The 19880-nt window shown below is 34.6% G+C and overlaps 1 protein-coding gene across 9 annotated transcripts in view; it reads left to right on the top strand.

Annotated features, from left to right (window-relative positions):
• DOCK9 (dedicator of cytokinesis 9) overlaps positions 1–19880 on the top strand; it is a 130839-nt gene that overhangs the window by 63314 nt on the left and 47645 nt on the right. For all 9 annotated transcript variants that reach the window (XM_042805895.1, XM_042805890.1, XM_042805896.1 and 6 more), the window contains exons 14-30: positions 1112–1194; positions 1644–1766; positions 3503–3582; positions 3663–3850; positions 3972–4037; positions 4617–4709; positions 5004–5127; positions 5488–5609; positions 6996–7082; positions 7698–7787; positions 12240–12355; positions 12489–12558; positions 12697–12822; positions 12952–13023; positions 17814–17960; positions 18656–18739; positions 19356–19467. In XM_042805895.1, coding sequence (XP_042661829.1) covers positions 1112–1194; positions 1644–1766; positions 3503–3582; positions 3663–3850; positions 3972–4037; positions 4617–4709; positions 5004–5127; positions 5488–5609; positions 6996–7082; positions 7698–7787; positions 12240–12355; positions 12489–12558; positions 12697–12822; positions 12952–13023; positions 17814–17960; positions 18656–18739; positions 19356–19467 — 1783 coding nt within the window. The remainder of the gene's footprint in view (positions 1–1111; positions 1195–1643; positions 1767–3502; positions 3583–3662; positions 3851–3971; positions 4038–4616; positions 4710–5003; positions 5128–5487; positions 5610–6995; positions 7083–7697; positions 7788–12239; positions 12356–12488; positions 12559–12696; positions 12823–12951; positions 13024–17813; positions 17961–18655; positions 18740–19355; positions 19468–19880) is intronic.

The raw sequence follows: 19880 nt of genomic DNA, 5'->3' as shown, positions 1-19880 counted from the left end.
CCGTATTAATTTGAAACAAAACAGCAGTACCAGCTATATAGGCCTCCATGTGTGTCACTGCAATGGGCAAGTTCCAGTTCCCTGCAGGATTACTACTCTGGACAAGAAACAGAGAAAGTGGAAGCAGCAAATTCTATAGCCAAGAGATCACTTGTTCTCCCCTTCAGTACTGAATACAGTGGATTAATGATGATTACTTATCAAGGGTCTATGTTTCTAAGTGCAATTTCCCCCATTTTACAGGAAAGGATAATGGAGATATGTCTCAAACAAAACACTAATAGAAACTGCTTTTCATAATGCCAACAGCATAGATCAGGGATAATATTCAGGCAGGTATACTCTGTGGTTTTTTGCCTCTGGCAAATAATTTTGCACTGTGTAGGCACATAGGAGAAGCTGGTTTCTGGAAAAGAGAAGTCCACTGCCCTGTCAGGAGCTTCAGCTGTAGCTGAAGTGATTCAGCACTGTGTTGAAGATCTCAAACTAGTGGGTTTCTAGCTGTGATTGTTACACATGTTGGTTCTGTATAATGGTATTGTTTATTCACTTAAAAGTTAACAAAGCCAAAAATTTAAAGTTTTAATGAAAACAATGTTGTAATGTCCATACAAAGGATTGTCGATATGATCTTCATACAACTGCTCCCCGTATTCTGTCTGTACTTGTAATGCAAGTATTGCAAAGTATTTTAGTATTTATGCTGCAGGAGTGTGTTAAGGTACATAGAGTGGGTGGTGAATAGGGGAGCAAGTTGAGGGGGAATGTTTTTGTCTGGAGTCACAATTTTGTCGTAAAGCCCAGTTGAATTTTGCTTTATCTTTCATTTCAGTTTTGTATATATTAACTTTTTCTTAATTAAATATGTTTTGTCGTAAGTGTAGATAGGTCTGTGTTTTCACCCATAAAGTGCTATGAAATCCGCAGGCCCTGCTCTAACTTGAAATTAATTAAGAGGTATTTTAATTTGTATTTCACTCATATACTTAGGATTAATCTTCTAAAGATTTTTTTCCAACTCATGTTGGTGTCAGTATGTTGGATTTTTTGTGTACTAATGGTGCACAAAATACAGCTTTTAAAACGTGTCTATTTCTTATGTCCTTTGCAGGTTGCACAGAAAGTTTTGAAGAATGCTAAGCAGGCATGCCAGAGATTAGGTCAATACAGAATGCCTTTTGCCTGGGCTGCTAGGTAAGGACAAATCTTGTCAGCATGTATTTTTTCCTAGCTTTTCTTTAACACTATTTTCTGCCTCTCACTTCTTGTAAAACTTAATGTATTATTTCAACTTTTTCTTGTTTTACTTTCAGGTAAATAAAGATTTCTGACAAATAAACTTTTATACTTCAACTCTGTAGTAGGAAACAGTTATAAACATTCATTACATTATTATTCAAAACATTGAATATTTCCAACTGTTTTCTGTTGTCAATATTTGTAATTTTAGTAAGAATGCAGTGGTTCACTTGATTTGTTAGACTGACCTATTTATGTGTTATAATTCACCTACAATTACAAGAGTATTAAATTCTTTAACATGAAGGATGGTGCAGTATGTTCTAATCTGTAGTGAAGAAATTTCCTGAAGTAAATTTCCACACTTCCGTAAATTTAGCTGAAAACAAGATTTTGGCTTTCAGGACGCTGTTTAAAGATGCCTCAGGAACCCTGGACAAAAATGCAAGATTTTCTCCTCTCTTCAGACAAGACAGTAATAAACTTTCAAATGAAGACATGCTGAAATTGTTGGCAGATTTCAGGAAGTAAGTCTAATTTCTCCACTTTAAAAAACAAAAACCAACCAACCACACCCTAACATACACCCCCACCCCAAGTCCCTACATTTTTTGTTATGGTCTTGAATTGGAGTATTTAATCTTTTGATGTATTGTTTATATGTTTTACACTTCAAATATAGAAGTTGTGTACACGTAATCAAGGCCTTCATTCAAGCTATGCATCTTTTCTTTGCAGTGTTTGGGGGCTACAAGCAGGGCTGGAGTTTTATGCCATGTCTAACATGCAGTATGCAATGTATCTTGAAGTAGCTCTGTGTTAGGGGTTATGCTTGCGCAATACACACTTCTGGTTCTCAAAGGAAAACGAGTATGAGCATAAGTCATATGAATGCTAATTCTTAGGGAAAGGGGCTCAAGCCAGTATCCAGTCCACCTTCCTTGGGAGTATGCGTGGCTCAGGATGCCTAAAGAACAGAACATTGGTCATACTTTTTTTACAAAGTATTCCTGAAGACTGCATCAGTTGGTGTGCAAGGATTAAAAATTTCCTACTGACAGATGATGCTATTAATAAACTAGTTTTAATCCCCTTCCTTATTAGATAGGATGTAAAATAATAGAGCAATCTTTACTGCTTTGCAAATACATTTCCACTTCTGTTATGGTACAGTTAGCTGGAGTTGTATTAATTTGAACAATCACTAATCCCAAAAGTCTTGTGCTGTAGTTTATTTTATTCTTGCTTACCAAGTCTGATAAGGAGATGAGGTTTGCAATAGATATTTTAATTCCATTTTAGCAAGCTGCTCAGTTTCACTGAAGTTTGCATAGCATTGAAATTGCTGTGTACTGGTACTCCTTGTCATAAACAGTATTATTGAAACTGATAGTAAATTAGCCTGGCACATCACTTTACTTTGTGAATTAAGGAAATGCTTTTAGCTATTTCAGCATCCTGTTTGTGGAATCATGTACAGTATTTCACAGGAATTTTAGTAAGAAAGAGGTTGTAATGTCTAAGGCTTAGCTACTGGAATTAGAATCCAGACTCCAACCAGAAAAAGCTGTCAGCTTTCACAGCATGACATTGCATTTTGGGAAAATTTTGCATCAACTTCCTCTGCAATAATTTTTTTAAAAAAATCACACTGCTGACTATCTTTACTAATAAAGTGTTCTGCATTGGTGTTTTAACGTGGAAAATGGAAAGTACTTCAAATCATATTTCTGAATTAGCTACATAACATCTAAAAAATTTCATACTAGGCTAGTTAATAGTAAATGCTCTGCAGAGTGAGTTTCTTTGCTCTAGAAAAAGGAGGAAGTTGGAAAAAATTACTTTGCTCTTCCCTCACGTTTACCGCATGACCATAAATGCTTATCACTGTCCATTGAGATTTATAAAGCTTATAGGTCTTCTCTCTGCTGCAGATGATAGTGAGTTACTACATGGCGAACAAAACCTATCTTCAACGAATTTTTTAAATTTAGATTTAAAGAAAGAAAAACTTCATGCTTTTTCTTAACCTTTTCCACAATTCTGAATAAAGCGTTACTTTTTTTTGAGAATTTAAAGGAGAGGGAAACTGTGAATCTAGGCAAAAAGCAAGACCAGATCAGTCATCCACCCCCAAGCCACCTTTCCTCTCATACTGTTATTTCAGGATATTACTTTTGCCTGTGTTTCCTATTATCTCTTTTCTCTGGCATCTAATGGTTTTGCATTTAGCCTGACTTTGAGGTTTTTTTCCTTCCTGTAGACCTGAAAAGATGGCCAAACTTCCTGTTATTTTAGGAAATCTGGATGTTACAATTGATAATGTGCCACCAGATTTTCCGAGTAAGTATTAATAAACACTGTTAAATGGACGGTTAGGCTTTTTCTCTTCAGTTTTTTATTGTTTTTTAATGTATTTTCAGATTATGTTAACTCATCATACATTCCAATGAAACAGTTTGAAAACAGTACCAAGACACTAATCACGTTTGAAATAGAGGAATTTGTTCCCTGTATACCAAAACACACTCAGCCTTTCACCATCTACAACAATCATCTTTATGTTTATCCAAAGCATTTGAAATATGACAGTCAAAAGTCTTTTGCAAAGGTGAGTATAGGAAAACTACATCATTCTTTCTCAGGTTTGGTTAAGATTATTTACATATTATATTTCTGTGATGATCCTTATGATTAAGTGTTTGGGTTTTTGTTTTTAAATACTAATATAGGCTAGAAATATTGCAGTATGCATTGAGTTCAAGGATTCTGATGAAGAGGATTCTTTGCCTTTAAAGGTTAGTCTTTTGATTTTTGCAACTAGTAAAAGAAAATAGTGAACAGTTAACTAAGTAACACATTAGTACTGGACTAATTTATCTAGTTTGGGATGGTGGCTTTCTGTCCTTTTGCATTTGGTGTAAGAGTAGCTTCTAGATGACTTGCTTGTTTTTGATATAAAAGATTACTAAAGAACCCTCATAGCATTTGATTTCTTTATATGAAGAAAAATTCCAGAAATTAAATTGTTGCAAGTAAGGGTGGCTTATGCCTACTCCACAGGAGGAATTCTTTAAGTTAAAGCAGTAAAGCCTTAGATCAGCTGCAGAGCCAAGATCTCTGTTTATGAGCTACCAGAGTGTATAAGAGGTGCCTGAAAGAAGAAAAGTAGAAAAATGGATACGAATCCTGAGGTGAAATCACAGTGTTACCTCTACTGCACAGCAGGCAGCCTACAGAACATGTAATGTCTTGTCTGTGTAAAGGAACCAAGTTAAGCACAAGTTAAAATATTTCAAATACTAGGTGAAACAGATTCTTAGATGAGAGTGAAAAAGGATCACGGGGTTTTCTTTTGTTCTTTTTTCTATTATTAGTGTATCTATGGTAGGCCAGGTGGACCGCTATTTATTAGAAGTGCGTTTGCTGCTGTTCTGCATCATCATCAAAATCCAGAGTTTTATGATGAGGTAAGCTACCTTTCTCAGGTAACTTTTACTGATTTAGGTATTATGTAAGTTTTAAAAATACTAGAAAAGATTTGAGGACTGCAAAGTTCTTGATAATGATTTCGGTTAAATCAGACACCCTCCCCCCACCCCCCTTCTCACAGGGTAAACTTTTGTAGGTTTTGTATGTGAGATTCTTGATCTTGGATTCAAATAACATATAACCTGGAATTGCTGTTTAAGTGTGCAGCCGGTAAAGCATGTCACTGTTCTAGCTGAAGACTTCTACAAAGGTTGTGACTCTTTCCCTTTCAGATTAAAATAGAATTGCCCACTCAGTTACATGAAAAGCACCATTTGTTGTTCACCTTCTACCATGTCAGCTGTGATAATTCAAGCAAGGGGAGTACAAAGAAGAGAGATGTTGTTGAAACACAAGGTTTGTACGCTAATGCTTTACTTTTGGTAACTACTGGGGAGATGTTATGAAGCGTGCTTATCTGGCAGCCCATGATTTTTGTGATCCATATAATACTTTCTAATTACATTATCCTGACCGAAAGATTTCTTTTAATTTAAATGTTGTTTTAGAATGTCTATCAAATGTATTTTTTTTTTCAAACTCAGTGACATTTTATTTGTATCTCTATTTTTAATTGTTTGAGTTCAAATCATTTGACCCTTGCAGTAATGTTTTCTGGTTTATGAATTATATATCAGAAGTGTGCAGTAAGACTTCTGTGAAGATTTATGTAAAGATTCATAACATGTAAAATTACTTGTCTTTCATGTTCCATAGTTGGGTATTCTTGGCTTCCTCTAATAAAAGATGGGAGAGTAGTGACCAATGAGCAGCACATCCCAGTGTCAGCAAATCTTCCATCAGGATATCTTAGTTATCAGGAAGTGGGGGTTGGAAAGGTATGTGATATAAAATCGCTTTAATCTTTCAAAAAAAGATGTGGAGAGAAGGCTTGGTTGTAATTCCCCAGTCTGACAAGATTTAAGTAATTTTCTAGTAGAATTTCTTTTTCTTTTATAGTTGCAATGGACTGCTTTGCAAAAGTTAGACATCCAACGTAAAGGAAACAAACCCAAACAGAAATGGGAGACAAAATTAATGACTGAATTCTGACTTTTACAAGAATTTGCATCAACCTGCCCTAATACAGTTTTTAATTTAAATTGTCAAATACTTATTTCTGTTATTAATTAGCTTATGTACTTAGGAAATGTTTGTTTTATTTTTTTGTAGTAATAATTTACTAGATGTTACAGTAATTTTAAAATATATTAACTTATTTTGAGTTTATGAAGATATGCAAATAATCTGAAGTCCTTTACTAAATTTTTTTTAGCATTTCATGCTGTCTCCTTTCAGTAAGTCCTTTATTCCTGAAAAAGTCTTATTCTCACATCTTAATTTTTGTGATCTTTATATTTCACTAGTAAAACTTACGGTTGTATTTTTCAAAGCAGAAAGCTTGCAAAACTGTAGTAATAAAAATTATACCAAGGACACAAAATGTAAAATGTGATAGGGGATTTGACTGAAAGAATGAAATGCAGAGACAAAATTGACTCATTTTGGAGGAAGAGACCTAAAATCAACAGCAAGAGGTGCTGCTATCCTCCTACCACCTTTTCTTTTTAAACTCTGCTGTAAGCTTTCCAACCATCGTCTCCTTCGCATCTTTCATCTTCTCACATTGTAGGTGTATTCTTTATGCCTCTGCTGTTCGTCTCTGCTCATGCCCATGGGTAGAAGTTTAGGACAAATATGACTAATTGCAGATCTAGCAGTAAAATCTTTCACTAAGTGGTTGTCAGGGTAGACAGCTGAGCATTCCCATTCTCGATTCTTTGGAAATGGGATGGGAAAGAAGCACTAGCTGCTACCTGTCAGTGACCAATGTTAAAGATTAAACTGTGTCAGAGTCTGTGGAAATTCTTGTGTTATTTTTCTCAGAAAACTAGTAGATATTTCTCTCTAGTCAGAAGTTTCTTTGTAGATTTGTAGAGGAGACATGGAACCTGTGACTTACAGAAAAGCAATTTTGTTAGCCAGTGAGGAAACTACTGTGGGACTGGAAAAAAACATTTTAAGCTTCATAAATGCTTTTGGTAATACTGCCTGCATAATTTTCCTTTTTTTTTTTTTTTTTGTTATGACTTTATTCATTGCACACATTTCTTCAACCTGTCCTTTATAAACAAAAAAGTGGTTTTTGTGGTACTGTAAACAAATTGTTTTAACCTAGTATACTGCTACATTATTTTACTTTTCCTCTGCATCTGTGCATGCAGCATTCTGGTCCTGAAATTAAATGGGTAGATGGAGGCAAACAACTCTTAAAAATATCCACTCATCTGGTGTCAACTGTGTATACGCAGGTGAGTTATAAAACAAATTAAATTTGTTATGTTTGTTATATGTATATACAATATTTAGGAAGATTCTTAAACTCAGCATGCTGATGTCTTACTTTTTTGTCTCTTGGACACTGCATGGTATCTCTTCCACATCAGCTGTGAAAAACATCAGATCTTAAATGGAAGCTATTCAAAATGTCTGCCTTTTGACTAACATTGTCATCCATTCCAATCTGAATTTTCCTGTTAGATGAGAAGTCACACCTGTCTGAAAGCTATTTCTGGCATTTCTAAAAAGCAGAGTCCTGTTATAGCTGCTCATAAAATACTGATTATGATAGGTTGGTTTAACATACATTAAGTATGGTATTTTCTGCATGGCAGTTGATTTGAAGGAAGTGTATGTGATGTTTTGCATAATGGGTATTCAAAAATCACTGGAAATTTCTTATGTGGGTAAAAGAATTCAGTGTTACCTGTAGACTAAATTTATCTTTGGAGTAGTGCATTTAAATTACTTTCGAAAATTGGATCTATGGACATGCATGTGGAATTCTATATACAAATATTTTTCATGTGCTCCGTTTTGGATTATGGATAGTAATGTTAGATATTGTTCTTTTTGTCTTTTGACAGGACCAGCACTTGCATAATTTTTTTCAATACTGTCAGAAAACAGAGTCTGGAGCTCGCGCACTAGGAACTGATCTTGTAAAATACCTTAAGGTATAAAATGACAGTGAATAACATTATATTATTTATTTATACTTTTGCAAAACCTAGGCCCTTTGAACATTTTCCAGATCTCATTAATGGAATATGCAGTATAAAAAGAACAAAAAGATACTTCCTGTCCTAGATAAATTTACAGTTGCAATATAAGAGGAAACCACGAGGAAATACTGAGACAGTTTTGGTCAGCCATATGAGTGATAATTTTGAAACACTACTGGCTTAGTATGTAAAAATAATCAAATCGAACTGCACGTGGGAGTGGTAAGGAATGATGGCTCTTCTAAAATTTTGCTTAGGAATGAGCATTGTCATGCCTACATTTCTCTTTCAGGATTAGATCAATAGAGTGCATGGTTTCCACAGAAATTTTGTCTTAACCAAGTAGGCCTGATTTTTTTTTTTATTATGAAGCCCAAAATCCAGTCACCTTAAAATCTATGTAAGGTATCACAGATATCTCCTGATTTTCTTAGGCACAACAGAGTTTATTGTTTTAATTGAATACCATCAATTAATAGAACTGGTATGTCTACTCAAGACATTTAAGTAAGGACTTAACTATTGAATGTGGCACACTTTTGAAATGGACTTGCTTTGTTACCTCTGTTATGTCAAAACCATGTCTCTGAGTCACCTTCCTTGCCCCAAGATTTCTACGATCAAGTTGGTACAAAATTGGACACATCATATTAACAGCAGGAATGTGGAGTAAGTCTATTTGGAAATCATTTTGTTTTTTTTACTGACAGACCTGTTTCTCAGTCTTCTATTTGTCCTTATCATTCTGAATTTTGCAATCCTAAAACATGGTGGCAAAGCATATAACAATAATACAAGCCCTTAGAAGGGGTTCTGGCCATGGTGACTTCACATCAAAAGGGTAAGACAAAGAACAAGCAGTCTTGTAGCTGAACTTCATTGTCCCCTGGTTACTTAGAATGAGTCACTAGAGATGCCTCTCACTTGGGTTTCTGCTACTGACATTCTTGCTTTGATATAAGATGTAATTTCTCTGTGTTTCTCAAAGTATCTGTCTTGAGTTCCTTGATAATTTTACATCTGGAGCCATCCTTATCTCCACTGCTTTCTGCAGCAGTAGTTGTACCAAATAGTGCCAAATAGATGGCACTAGCACTAAGCCTGGTAATGTTTTGGCTTTAAAAGTCAGCACTCTGCAGTATCAAGAGGCTCTGCTGGAGTTAGAGACAGCTCATGTGCAGAATCCATCTCTGATACCACACTTGAAAATCCTCTGCCATCATGACACTTCTAAAAAGATAGTCTTTCTTACTGTGTATGTGTGTTTGTGTCCTGAAGAAATCTCTCCAATAGAGACAGAAAATGAGAACTGCTGCTTCAAAGTGTTTCATCTTGCCTTGAGGCCAAGGGGATTATTCTACCTTTTCCCAAGTAATCCTTCTGGGAGATTGTGATCTCTGCTTTTTGAGATTTCTGTTTGAAGAAGGGAACCTCTTTACCTCTCACTTCCTACTGTTTGTACTTCTCTGGCAAGGGACTTAAGTTATTGGTATTCATTTTCCTCCCATGTTCTATCAAAATACAAACAAAGGAATCATCCAGATTTTTAGAAGTCTTAGTCATAAAAGGGATTTTTCTCATTGGTGCAGCTTTTGCCTTCTTATCCTCTGGTTTTGAAATCAGTTGGGACACTGAACTTTTATCATTGGATTTAACCTCCCATCTTTTATCTCTGTATAATAAAGATGGTAAGTTCTGAGTATCTGTCATCATGAATTAGAGGTCTTAGTCTGACCTGTGGCTCACTGAAGCTCTTTAAAATTGTCAGCATCGTTTCCATCAATTTTTTTCAAGGGGTGTACCCTTCCTACTACTTGAGGTGCCAGAGAAAATGGCAGATGTTTTCTGGTATGAAGAAGGGAAGGATTGTTGCCTGTACTAGGCCTCAGGGAATTGAATGTCTTTATTGCTAAAGTTCAGGTGAAAAAACAGGATTTACTCTTTGTGGTGCTGTAATATAAAGCAGTTGTTCAGGGAAACAGTCAGATGTTACAGTAAAAGAACCATTATTACTAAACTCTCTGCATACATGACAAGTCAAATCACTATTACTAAAAAATCAGTTTGCACACTATGGAGAACCTCTTTACCAAGGTTCTGGCAGCAGTGGCTGCTCACATTATGAGGAGTGGAATGACACTGTACCTTGTGGGCAGTTGTTTGATTCTTTCCTCAGGAGCTGAAGTTGTAAACAACCCTCAGTCAATTTCTGACTTGTTTATTTTATTGTGATTCACAGTAGTTTGAGAAATCCCACTGTTTCTTAAGTTTACCAGAGCTCTACTTGAATCTGATATAATCAAAACCTCTTCCAGGGACTAGCATGGACATTTCAGATTTATCTTGCTACTCAGTGACCATCGGAAATGACAGTTGGCTGGAATAAAAGGCTTGATTCTATTCTAGATACTCAGAATTCTTGTTAGTCTGATAGAACAAAGTGACCATCAGATATTAAAGTATCATTCTAGGGAAAGCTCAAAAGAACACTTCCTCAGGTCATGCCCAAGTCACATAATTTACTTCAGTTGTACGTGATCACATATACTATAATATATTTGCGTAGCTTATTCCTTTACTTAAGCAGTTTATTCATATTTATATTAAGTCCACATTAGCAAAATCTTCAGGTTCGGTAACAAGACTTATGTCTTGCCAAAATCCCTGTGACAGAATAATGCAACTGCAGGGCCTCTTTATGACTCTTGCTTGTTGTCAAACACCAGAACACCTTCACAACATGGTATGAACGTGTTCCACACCACTACTTTAACACATCATATTGACTTTATTGCCTCATTTAATGGTAACAGAAAACAAATGCTGTCTTCAGCATCAGCCAGAAACTGTGGCTATTCTTAATTCCATTGGGCCAAATTCCTGTCTAGCTAGGCCTCACAGGGACCCAAATACTTTTTTCTTCTGTGTATTGAGAGCTTGCATTTTGTGTGTCAGCCTGTACCTGCCTGTGCCTCACTTGTCCAGCCTGAGTGCTAAATGTTCTTCAAAGATCAACATTTCAGTTAGCTGGTGACAGTTTCCTTCAGGTAATGTCTATGCTAATAGTGACAACGACACATTTTCTCCGCAAAGTCAGTATACTACTAGCAGAGCAGCTTGGGTTACCGAACCTGACAAGTGTTCTCCCGTCCTCACTTTCTGCTCTTGCCCTCCCTAACAGGATTTTGTGTAAGCACCATCTGACACTTGTAATTAAAGCTTTTCTGAGACTCCTGGCTCAAGATGTTTGTATGCTCTCCTTCATGTTTCATGAGCCTGGACATCACTTAGCATCTCATAAGTTGAGGTATCTGCTTGTAGTTAACTCCATTGCTGCCTGAGAGATCAAAGGGCGTAACTACTTCTGGCAGTCTAAGTGTAATTGAATACTCAAAGGCAGCAGAAGTTGGGTTTCAAGTTCACTTCAGAGTCCTACTTAAAATAGTACCTTTACCAAAAAAATGTCTGCATCCTGGATGAAAATGTGAGCTGAAGTTCCATTTGCATGTTTACCCAATGCTCTGATATTCCAGGCTTATGGGAAAGATGCTGTAGTCTATGACTGCTGTTTCCAAGAAAAAATCCCAGATCACATAGGGTGGAAGACTGCTTTGGGTCAAATAGTGTGAGTGTGCATACAGGCAAACATTCAAAGACAAGACAGCTACTTAACACTGAATGGAAATGTTTGAAATGTGTTGTCTGTATGCACGTTCAGCAAATATACTCTTTTTTTTGTCAAACTCCGTTTAACTCCAGGGCATTTTGTGGCATAAAATAATGTAGGGTGAAATGCCATACACTGTTTTTTAAGTCAAAGTGGTTATGTTTATAATATATTCTGCATGTGATGGAATGCAAAGGCACATCATGAAGAAGTTGATTAGTCAGTAATTCACTGTCTCCAATTTCCAGTGTTAAATGGTTAGGGATTTTAGTTCAGTTTTGCAGTAATTAGTATAAGTAGTATTGCACTTACCACAAGTAAGCAGCCTGTATGCTTTTGTGGAACTTGTGTTTGCTAAATGTCTGCACTGGTGGATGAAATAGCAAAGTATGCCAAAGTGTTGATGTCAGCTTGCTGTGGTGTACACAGGTAGTGTTTTCATTGATACATAACCTAATATGCATTTCAGTGGAAAAATATAAATAAATACTTCTAAAATGCTTTTAAAAAACCCTAATTTTTATCCCTAATTTACCTTAATATAGAAAATATTTACTAAATACTTAGGTTGAACTATTCTTAATTGCTTTTTATGCAGTATTTCAGGTAATTAACACCAAATAGTGCAAGCAGTGTGTATTTCTGGAAAAATACTTACAGTAAATTTTATTATTTCAGAACCTGTGATTTAAATGCCATTGTTTCAAGGGAGTGACAGTATTACTGCTTTCTTTTAGAGCCTTCATGCTATGGAAGGCCATGTGATGATAGCTTTCCTGCCAACTGTTCTGAATCAGTTGTTCAGAGTTCTCACTAGAGCAACTCAAGAGGAAGTTGCAGTCAATGTGACAAGGTAGAGAATTTTAAGTGCTTCATAAAGTTTAAGTGATGACTGGGTAGTCACATATTCTGTAACTGAGTAGCATTTTTGCTTTTGCAATCATAGCTTGCTTTGTAGGCTTACTTGCTTTCTGACTTCTGTTTAGGGTTATTATCCATATTGTTGCTCAGTGTCATGAAGAAGGTTTGGATAGCTACCTGAGATCCTATGTCAAGGTAGGTAAAAGTAAATTAAATGTTTCCCTTTTTTATTTCTCTAAGAAGAATATATTTAAGTTTAGCTGCATCTGTTTAATTTCAATTGTTTCATATTATGACATAGTTTCATATTACATTCTGTTTTTCCTCTGCAAGTATGCTTATAAGGCTGAACCCTATGTTGCTTCTGAATATAAGACAGTACACGAAGAATTGACAAAGTCCATGACAACAATTTTAAAGCCATCTGCTGACTTTCTTACAAGCAACAAGCTACTTAAGGTATATATTAAACTATACTTTTTTACTGTGTGTTCTTACCTGGTCATGACTGAAGAATAGGAACTAATGTATTGAAATAGTCGCTGAATGCATGTGGCAATTTTACAGAATGTTTTATTTTCTTTGCAGTATTCATGGTTTTTCTTTGAAGTTCTGATAAAATCAATGGCTCAGCATTTGATAGAAAACTCTAAAGTGAAGGTATGTCAACTATTTTTTCAAAACCCCCACATTATTCTAAAAAGAATTTATATAGTTCTTCTTTCTCCAATCACAGATTCTTATTGCATGTTGGAAGAAAAAGTATATATGGTCATGATTTCTATAGAATTACTTTATAAGAAAGGGAGGGAAAGAGCAAAGCAACAGGAGAAAACAGTTAAAATATTAGATAAAAAAATAGCAAGGCTACATTCAACATTACTGTAAAAGGATAGAAACCCCTTAAAAACCATACAGTAGAACAGTCTGTGTAAATCATCAGACTCTCTAGTAAGATTTCTTAATACTTACGGTACAATAAAGCAATAGATAACACTGTGGACTTTGTAAGTACTACCCAAAAATATGTGGGCTTTTTACTGAACAGTAAAGTAGCTGTGATATAAAATGACTCCGAGAACAGTGAATTATGCAGTTTACAGTCCTTCTGTATGTGATAAGAACTATCAGTACTTCGTTCTGTATTATTTCCTATGCTGGAAGGAGAATGCTAAAATTTTAGAAACAGTTATTTTTCTATCAGCTTGGCCTATAAGCAGCTGTTAGGGTGTTTTTTGTTTTGTTTTGTTTTTTGTTATGTTGTTTTGTTTTGTTTTTTTTACAGTAATGGCATCTTTTTAGTTTTTTTACTTCTGTATTAAAACAAGTCTTGAAGGTAAAGTTTCAAGTGTACAAAATAGTCCCAGCTGAGTAACATACCAGGTTGTTCTGAAATCTTTATCAGTATTTTCACTGTGTGTTTAGAATGTAGCTGGAAGTCTGAAGTACGTAGGAAAAAAACTAATTGGACAAAGATCAGAAAAAAAGGCTGAGTGCTACACTTAATACTTTTCTCCTGTGATACGATCAGTAGAGTTTTAGTCCCAGTTCAACTTACTTTAAGTGTCTGGACTTTTCTATTTCAATAGATTTAATCTTTAAAGAAGTTATTGATTCATTTTTCATTTAAGAAGCATGTGAACTCTATGTGATAATTGGTCAAATGAATTTTTCATCACTGGATATTCTGTAAAGTAACATGACTGATGTGCAAATCCTACTAACCATCACTTTTTCTTACAATATTAATACAGACTAAATACATTTTACTGTTCATGTTACTGGTTTACTTTTAGTGGGAAGAATTAAATCATATCACCAGACTGACTGTTATCTAGTAGTAAATAAAAACAATCTGCCTTAATACAGTATTGAACTGGACATGTTTTAGCACTGATTACTAATACATAATTTGCAGTATATCATCATTATAGATAGGAAGAGCATGATTTACAGATTCAAGTTGAACTATGCATTCTACTGAAATACATCAGACAGTAAATATACCAGTCTTCAGCATTGCACCCTTTGTAGAAATAGAATATTTTTTTTTCTAACAATCTGGATTAAATAAGAAGAAAAATCTGTGACATGCATAACTATTTTTCCCAGTGCTCTGGAATGCAGGAGTTGCTTAGTCAGTTTATGAGGATCCTCATTTAGTATCAAAACAGGTCGTGTATTTTACGCTTAACTTCTCCCCACTTCAGTCTGCCCAGCTATGTTTTATTCTGACTTTCAGTTTCTATGAGTAGATAAAGTCTGCAAGGAATATCTGACTTCATCCTGTTATTTTGTGTTTGAAGAGGACCTCAAGTTTTCGGTTGTAGCATCATGAGATGTTAGCTGCTGTGTTGTGTTTTTATATATGGGGAAGGTGTTGTCTCCATTTGCAATGTCACAAAGAAGAGAGTGATCTCCCTTCTGTTACTAAAAAGAAAGGACAAAATAATTTTGTTTTTTAAATAAAATCTCAATTTTTTAATTGGAGCAGTGGTTCTGGAAATTCTGTAACCTTTATTGGAAGATTTTTTAAAAAACAGGTTAAACAGCTGTTGTCAGGGAAAACGTTTTGTGCAAAAACAACCTGATGCATTCTAATATATGCACATAAACCTTCACCTGGTATTTTTAATCTGTATAATCTAGAAATAGGCATTTAGTTTAAGGGGGTGGGGAGGAAGTTGAGTATTTACATGGTACCAGTACTACAGATTTAAATAACTTCTGAAGTGTGGAAGAAGGCAAGCTTTTATCACCAACTTATTAAACGGTCTAGGTAGGTATGACGGTATTATTTGTTCAGGAGTTTTTAGAATGCAAATATATACAGAGAGAGTTTGCTGTGCATGTAGCGCAGTGCATCCTTTTGCATTTAAGATGTCAAACTTCTTGCTCATTTTAACTGATCAGCTGTTTAAGAATTCCTCAAAATTTCTAGCAAAAAGAGAAATTTGCAACTTTTTCTACCACTAATCAACAGAAATATTGTTAATTCAAACCCAAGTAAGAAAAATATTCAGATGGACTTCTTAGTTTTTTGTTTCATAGTATCTGTTCAAATAATTCAGGATCTTTAAACTTAAATTTCCATTATTGATTTGATGTTCCTTGAGGAAGGAGTTTGTGCCTATATTCACTCTGTGAATGGAATATTTCTTATTTCACCCTGCTATTTTGTGCTTATTACAATCAGCTAATTTAATTGTATTTAATTAATCAATTCAACTGAAATGAAAGTATAATCCTATAAAGCAGAAAATGCTTGTTTCTTGTTTAAAATTGAAATTTTCTAGAGACTTCTGGAATTTAATTAAAACTTTATAATTTAAAAATTTAAAAAACCCTGAAAGAATTTTTTTTTTGTTTCTGTACTTACCTGACAGTACTAGCAGTACTTCTTATTTTACAGTGTTCAGCTCTGTCAGAAGGATACAGTTTTTCTAATTACAGAGTGTGGTGCATCTGGACAAAGTTTTCAAAACATGATGTGTGTGAAACTTATATAGCATATAGCTTGAGGAGGTTTTCTGTTGGATTTAGTAGGTGGTACTCTGAAAAACAACAACATGCTGGTTTTGCTATGCTAAACTAAGTTTATGTAGTTTTTCCTGATTTTAACAAACCTACAGAATTCCTCACAAGTTTGGAAACAATACATTGGTTTAAAAAAAACTTCAAAGAAACCACTAACTTGCTGTCGGGTAAACCCATTTCCTTAATTTAATTATAACTTCCTTACAATAGGGATTATATTTTTAAATTGAGATCAGATGGTAGATAAAATAAGTACAGTAGAATATTATCTTTTTAAACGTAGGAGTCTTTGTAAACATACAAAATCCAAATGCAGTTTGCTTTTCAGAATGACTACCAGTGTCCATGTTTTTAGTACCTTCTCTCATATAGTCTGCATCACTTGTATAGTATGATATACTACCACTGATGAGTATTCACATTACTACTGGTTCTTGATATTTTTTTTAAAATGTTTTTATTATTATTTCTTTAATCCACAAGTGCTGCACTGACTCATTAGCTCAAAGCTAACGTGTCTTTACTGATCATGTAATCCTAATAGTAAATTGTATTTAGAGAGCACCAGCATGTATGTCTGAGGAACAAAGTCAATTTAACAAGACTTTCGTTTTAGGGAAAACAAAGTTGGTAAGGAAACAGTGTGTCAGCTACAGATGCCTGAGACTGATTTGATTACCTGATGTTATGGAAATATTGTGTGAATTGGGGTAGTAATAACCATTACTGTTACTCAGAGAGGCCTCCATCTCTTTGATGTCTAAGTGACCATAAGAAAAGGCACTATTTCCTTTTTTTCAGTAGTGACAACCAGTAGCTGAGACCTAATGGCCTCAGGTTTGCTGTACTTGAAAGACTGTGCAGTTCATTTTGTGTTTTACTATATGCTGTAAGTCACATGCTGTACAAACTGGTCTTCTGAAATCAATTTCTAAGGGTTGTTACCAGTAAGCTTAGGATTTTCATTAAAATGCACCAAAAGATTTAGGCAGGAGACAATTCCATGTATGTTTATATTTCTGAAGATTGGTCTAGGGATTATGTCACTTCAGACAAAAGACAGAATCCGTATTAAAGATTGTAAGATGTAGAGAGATACAAGAGGCTCTGCAGTGTTGAAAAGCTGAAGAGAACTTAGTGACCAATACTGGTCAGAATGTATAGAATTATTGATGAAGATAATATAGATAGTGAATGGAAGGGAGGAAACTGTGGCCATAGATGAAATCTTTTAAGCTAATGGCAAACTACCTAAAGGCCAGGGAAAACAGTTCTGATTGTGGAGACTTAAAAACATGGAGAGTAAGATTCTGAAGCCTGGATGAGCTGAGATTTGAAGTTGCTGATGAGCAAGAAAAAGAAAGAAGCATGGATGAGAATTTCCACAATGGCAAAAAGCAAAGGAGTTATTAAAAAGATAGTTGCAGAATAGCAAAAACTGGCTTTGTTTTTTCAAGATAGAAAAGAGATTCTGACCATGCAGTTACTATATGTGAACCAGTTGTTGTCTGCTTTGGAAGGAAAGTCAGATAAAATTAAAGGATTCCCTTTTATTCTTAGCTCCTGTAGTCAAAGTTATTGTAGTATAGAAAAATATTAATGAATTACACTTACAAATTTTTATACATGCGTTTTTTGTCATCAAAGACTGCCTTGCTTGGATTTGAGTAACAGATGTTAATGTGTGTCAAAATATTTTCTTTTAATCAAATGCTCTTTTTTTTCCACCCCTCAGTCTAGAAAGTTCACAAAACTCCTGAATTTAAAGAAAATGTTACTTTAAATGACAAATGAGAAAATTTGAAAACTTTGTCTCCCCTCTCCCTATCAGATTATCTATATCTTAAGTAAATTTTCTGATATATTTTAGTGTTATAAACCATATTAAACATTATATCTGAATTTGTTCCTAGCTGTTGAGAAACCAGAGATTTTCAGCTTCCTTTCATCATGCAGTTGAAACAGTTGTTAATATGCTAATGCCACACATCACTCAGAAGTACAGAGACAATCCAGAGGCTTCAAAAAATGCAAACCATAGCCTTGCTGCCTTTATAAAAGTAGGTACACAAATGACTTGGGCTCTGTGGTTACTTTTTCAATAATACTACTTCTTTGTGGATTTTAAAGAATCTTAAGGTCAACTCACTTAAAACTGAATATGCATAATGCTTTTTAAATACAAATCTATGTCTAAGTTAAAATGCACTGAAGTATAATTTTCATCTTCTGTAGTTAAGAAGATACCTGTTCAGAAGTTTTATTTCTTTTTTAAAATTAATTTATAGTTTACCAAAAATGTATTTTGATCTTTTTCTTTTAAAATATCATCTAGGTTACCTTCTAATCCTACAAAAGCTTCATATATTAAGTAGTGTTTTATTTGCATGCATTTTAATTAGACAGACTTTCAGTGTCTTTCCTTTTTCAGCCAATAAGATCTAGTAGGGAGAAAAAGGGATGGGAAATAAAATGGTAGATAAAACTGCTAGTGGCATGTAATTTTTGTTTCTGTCAAGAGGGAGTTCTCTTCAAACTGCTTCTTATTTGCAATTTGTTTACATTCTGCACTCTAAGGGAAAATTTGGTATTCATATATGTGTACATATATTTAGTTTGCATGTTGTTTTTTTAATATTCAAACAAATATTAATAATGTGTTTGGAAGATAAACTTATTAAATACAGAAATATAACTACTGAGCACTGAGACAGTACTAAATCAATTCTATCTTGGTTTTGCTTGTTTTCCCCAGAGGTGTTTTACTTTTATGGATAGAGGCTTTGTTTTCAAGCAAATCAATAACTACATCAGCTGCTTTGCCCCAGGAGATCCAAAGGTACTCAGTGTTTTTAAACAGACTATTTTTAGGAGTTGCCTCTTCTTGATGCATGTGGATAGAGAGTTCTGCATTAAGTCTTCAGACTTCTTCCCATTTACATTAGAAGTCCCTGCACTGTGCCTAGAACACTTTTTTCCCCATCAAATCACCTTTTCATATTTTCATTCCCATCTTCATGTGCAACTTTACCCTAGAGCAAAAGTGGGGGATGGGGTAGTGCAACACTAAGCAGAAATTTTAAGCATGAATGTGAGAAAGGCTAAAGTTGAAGAGTTAGTATCTGATAAGTTTCTGTACATTTACTGTAGTGGTGAAAGCATGTACCAGATGCCCAAGGAATTTCTTCTGTAGGCCTCAACTTTTCTTACATCAATACATAATACGCTAGTAAACTTAAATAACTTTAGACAATAGGAACAGTAAATAGAACTATATCTAGCTGTCAAGTATGAATTATGCTGGAATTATTTTATACTGACATATGGAACTTTGACAGGTCTATATTCCTCATGCTGCAAGACTGAGAGAAATCACACATGTTAGAAAGCTGGTTTTAATGTGTTATTCAGATCACTGCATCAGTTTAATTTGTACTTTAAAATTATTTTTGCAGACTCTTTTTGAATTCAAATTTGAATTTCTCCGTGTAGTCTGTAATCATGAGCACTACATACCTTTGAATCTACCAATGCCATTTGGAAAAGGCAGAGTTCAGAGATACCAAGGTAAATTCTTCCAAAGAAGTGTATGATGTATTTGTTAGATGGTACCTTTTTATTGTTAGATGTGTAGACTGTGTAACTTTCACATGTTGGAAACCTCAGAATTTTTAATTAAAAACTTAAAGTCATGATCCTTTAATTTCAGCTTAAAGGAATAGGTTAGGTAGGAGAGTAATCTATCCAAAGATTTGACTCATTGAAAGATATGGTAAACTACATTCTTGACTCTGTCTCCCTTTCCTGATATGATTAAGTTTGCTTTTTTTTTCATGAGTTAGCTTTTAATTCACTAGTTTCAGAAGCCTGCAACAGTCATGTAGGTAGGTGTGCAGTATGAGGCTTGGTGAACATTTTACTTTTTTTCATATACCCATTCAGATTAAAAGGGACTTCGGTAGGTCTGTAGATCAACCTAC

The sequence above is a fragment of the Tyto alba genome, unplaced genomic scaffold (assembly GCF_018691265.1).
Source record: "Tyto alba isolate M040663 unplaced genomic scaffold, T.alba_DEE_v4.0 Super-Scaffold_45, whole genome shotgun sequence".
Classification (NCBI taxonomy): Eukaryota; Metazoa; Chordata; class Aves; order Strigiformes; family Tytonidae; genus Tyto; species Tyto alba.
The sequence above is the reverse complement of the archived record's forward strand: the minus strand, read 5'-3'. Positions and strand labels throughout refer to the sequence as shown.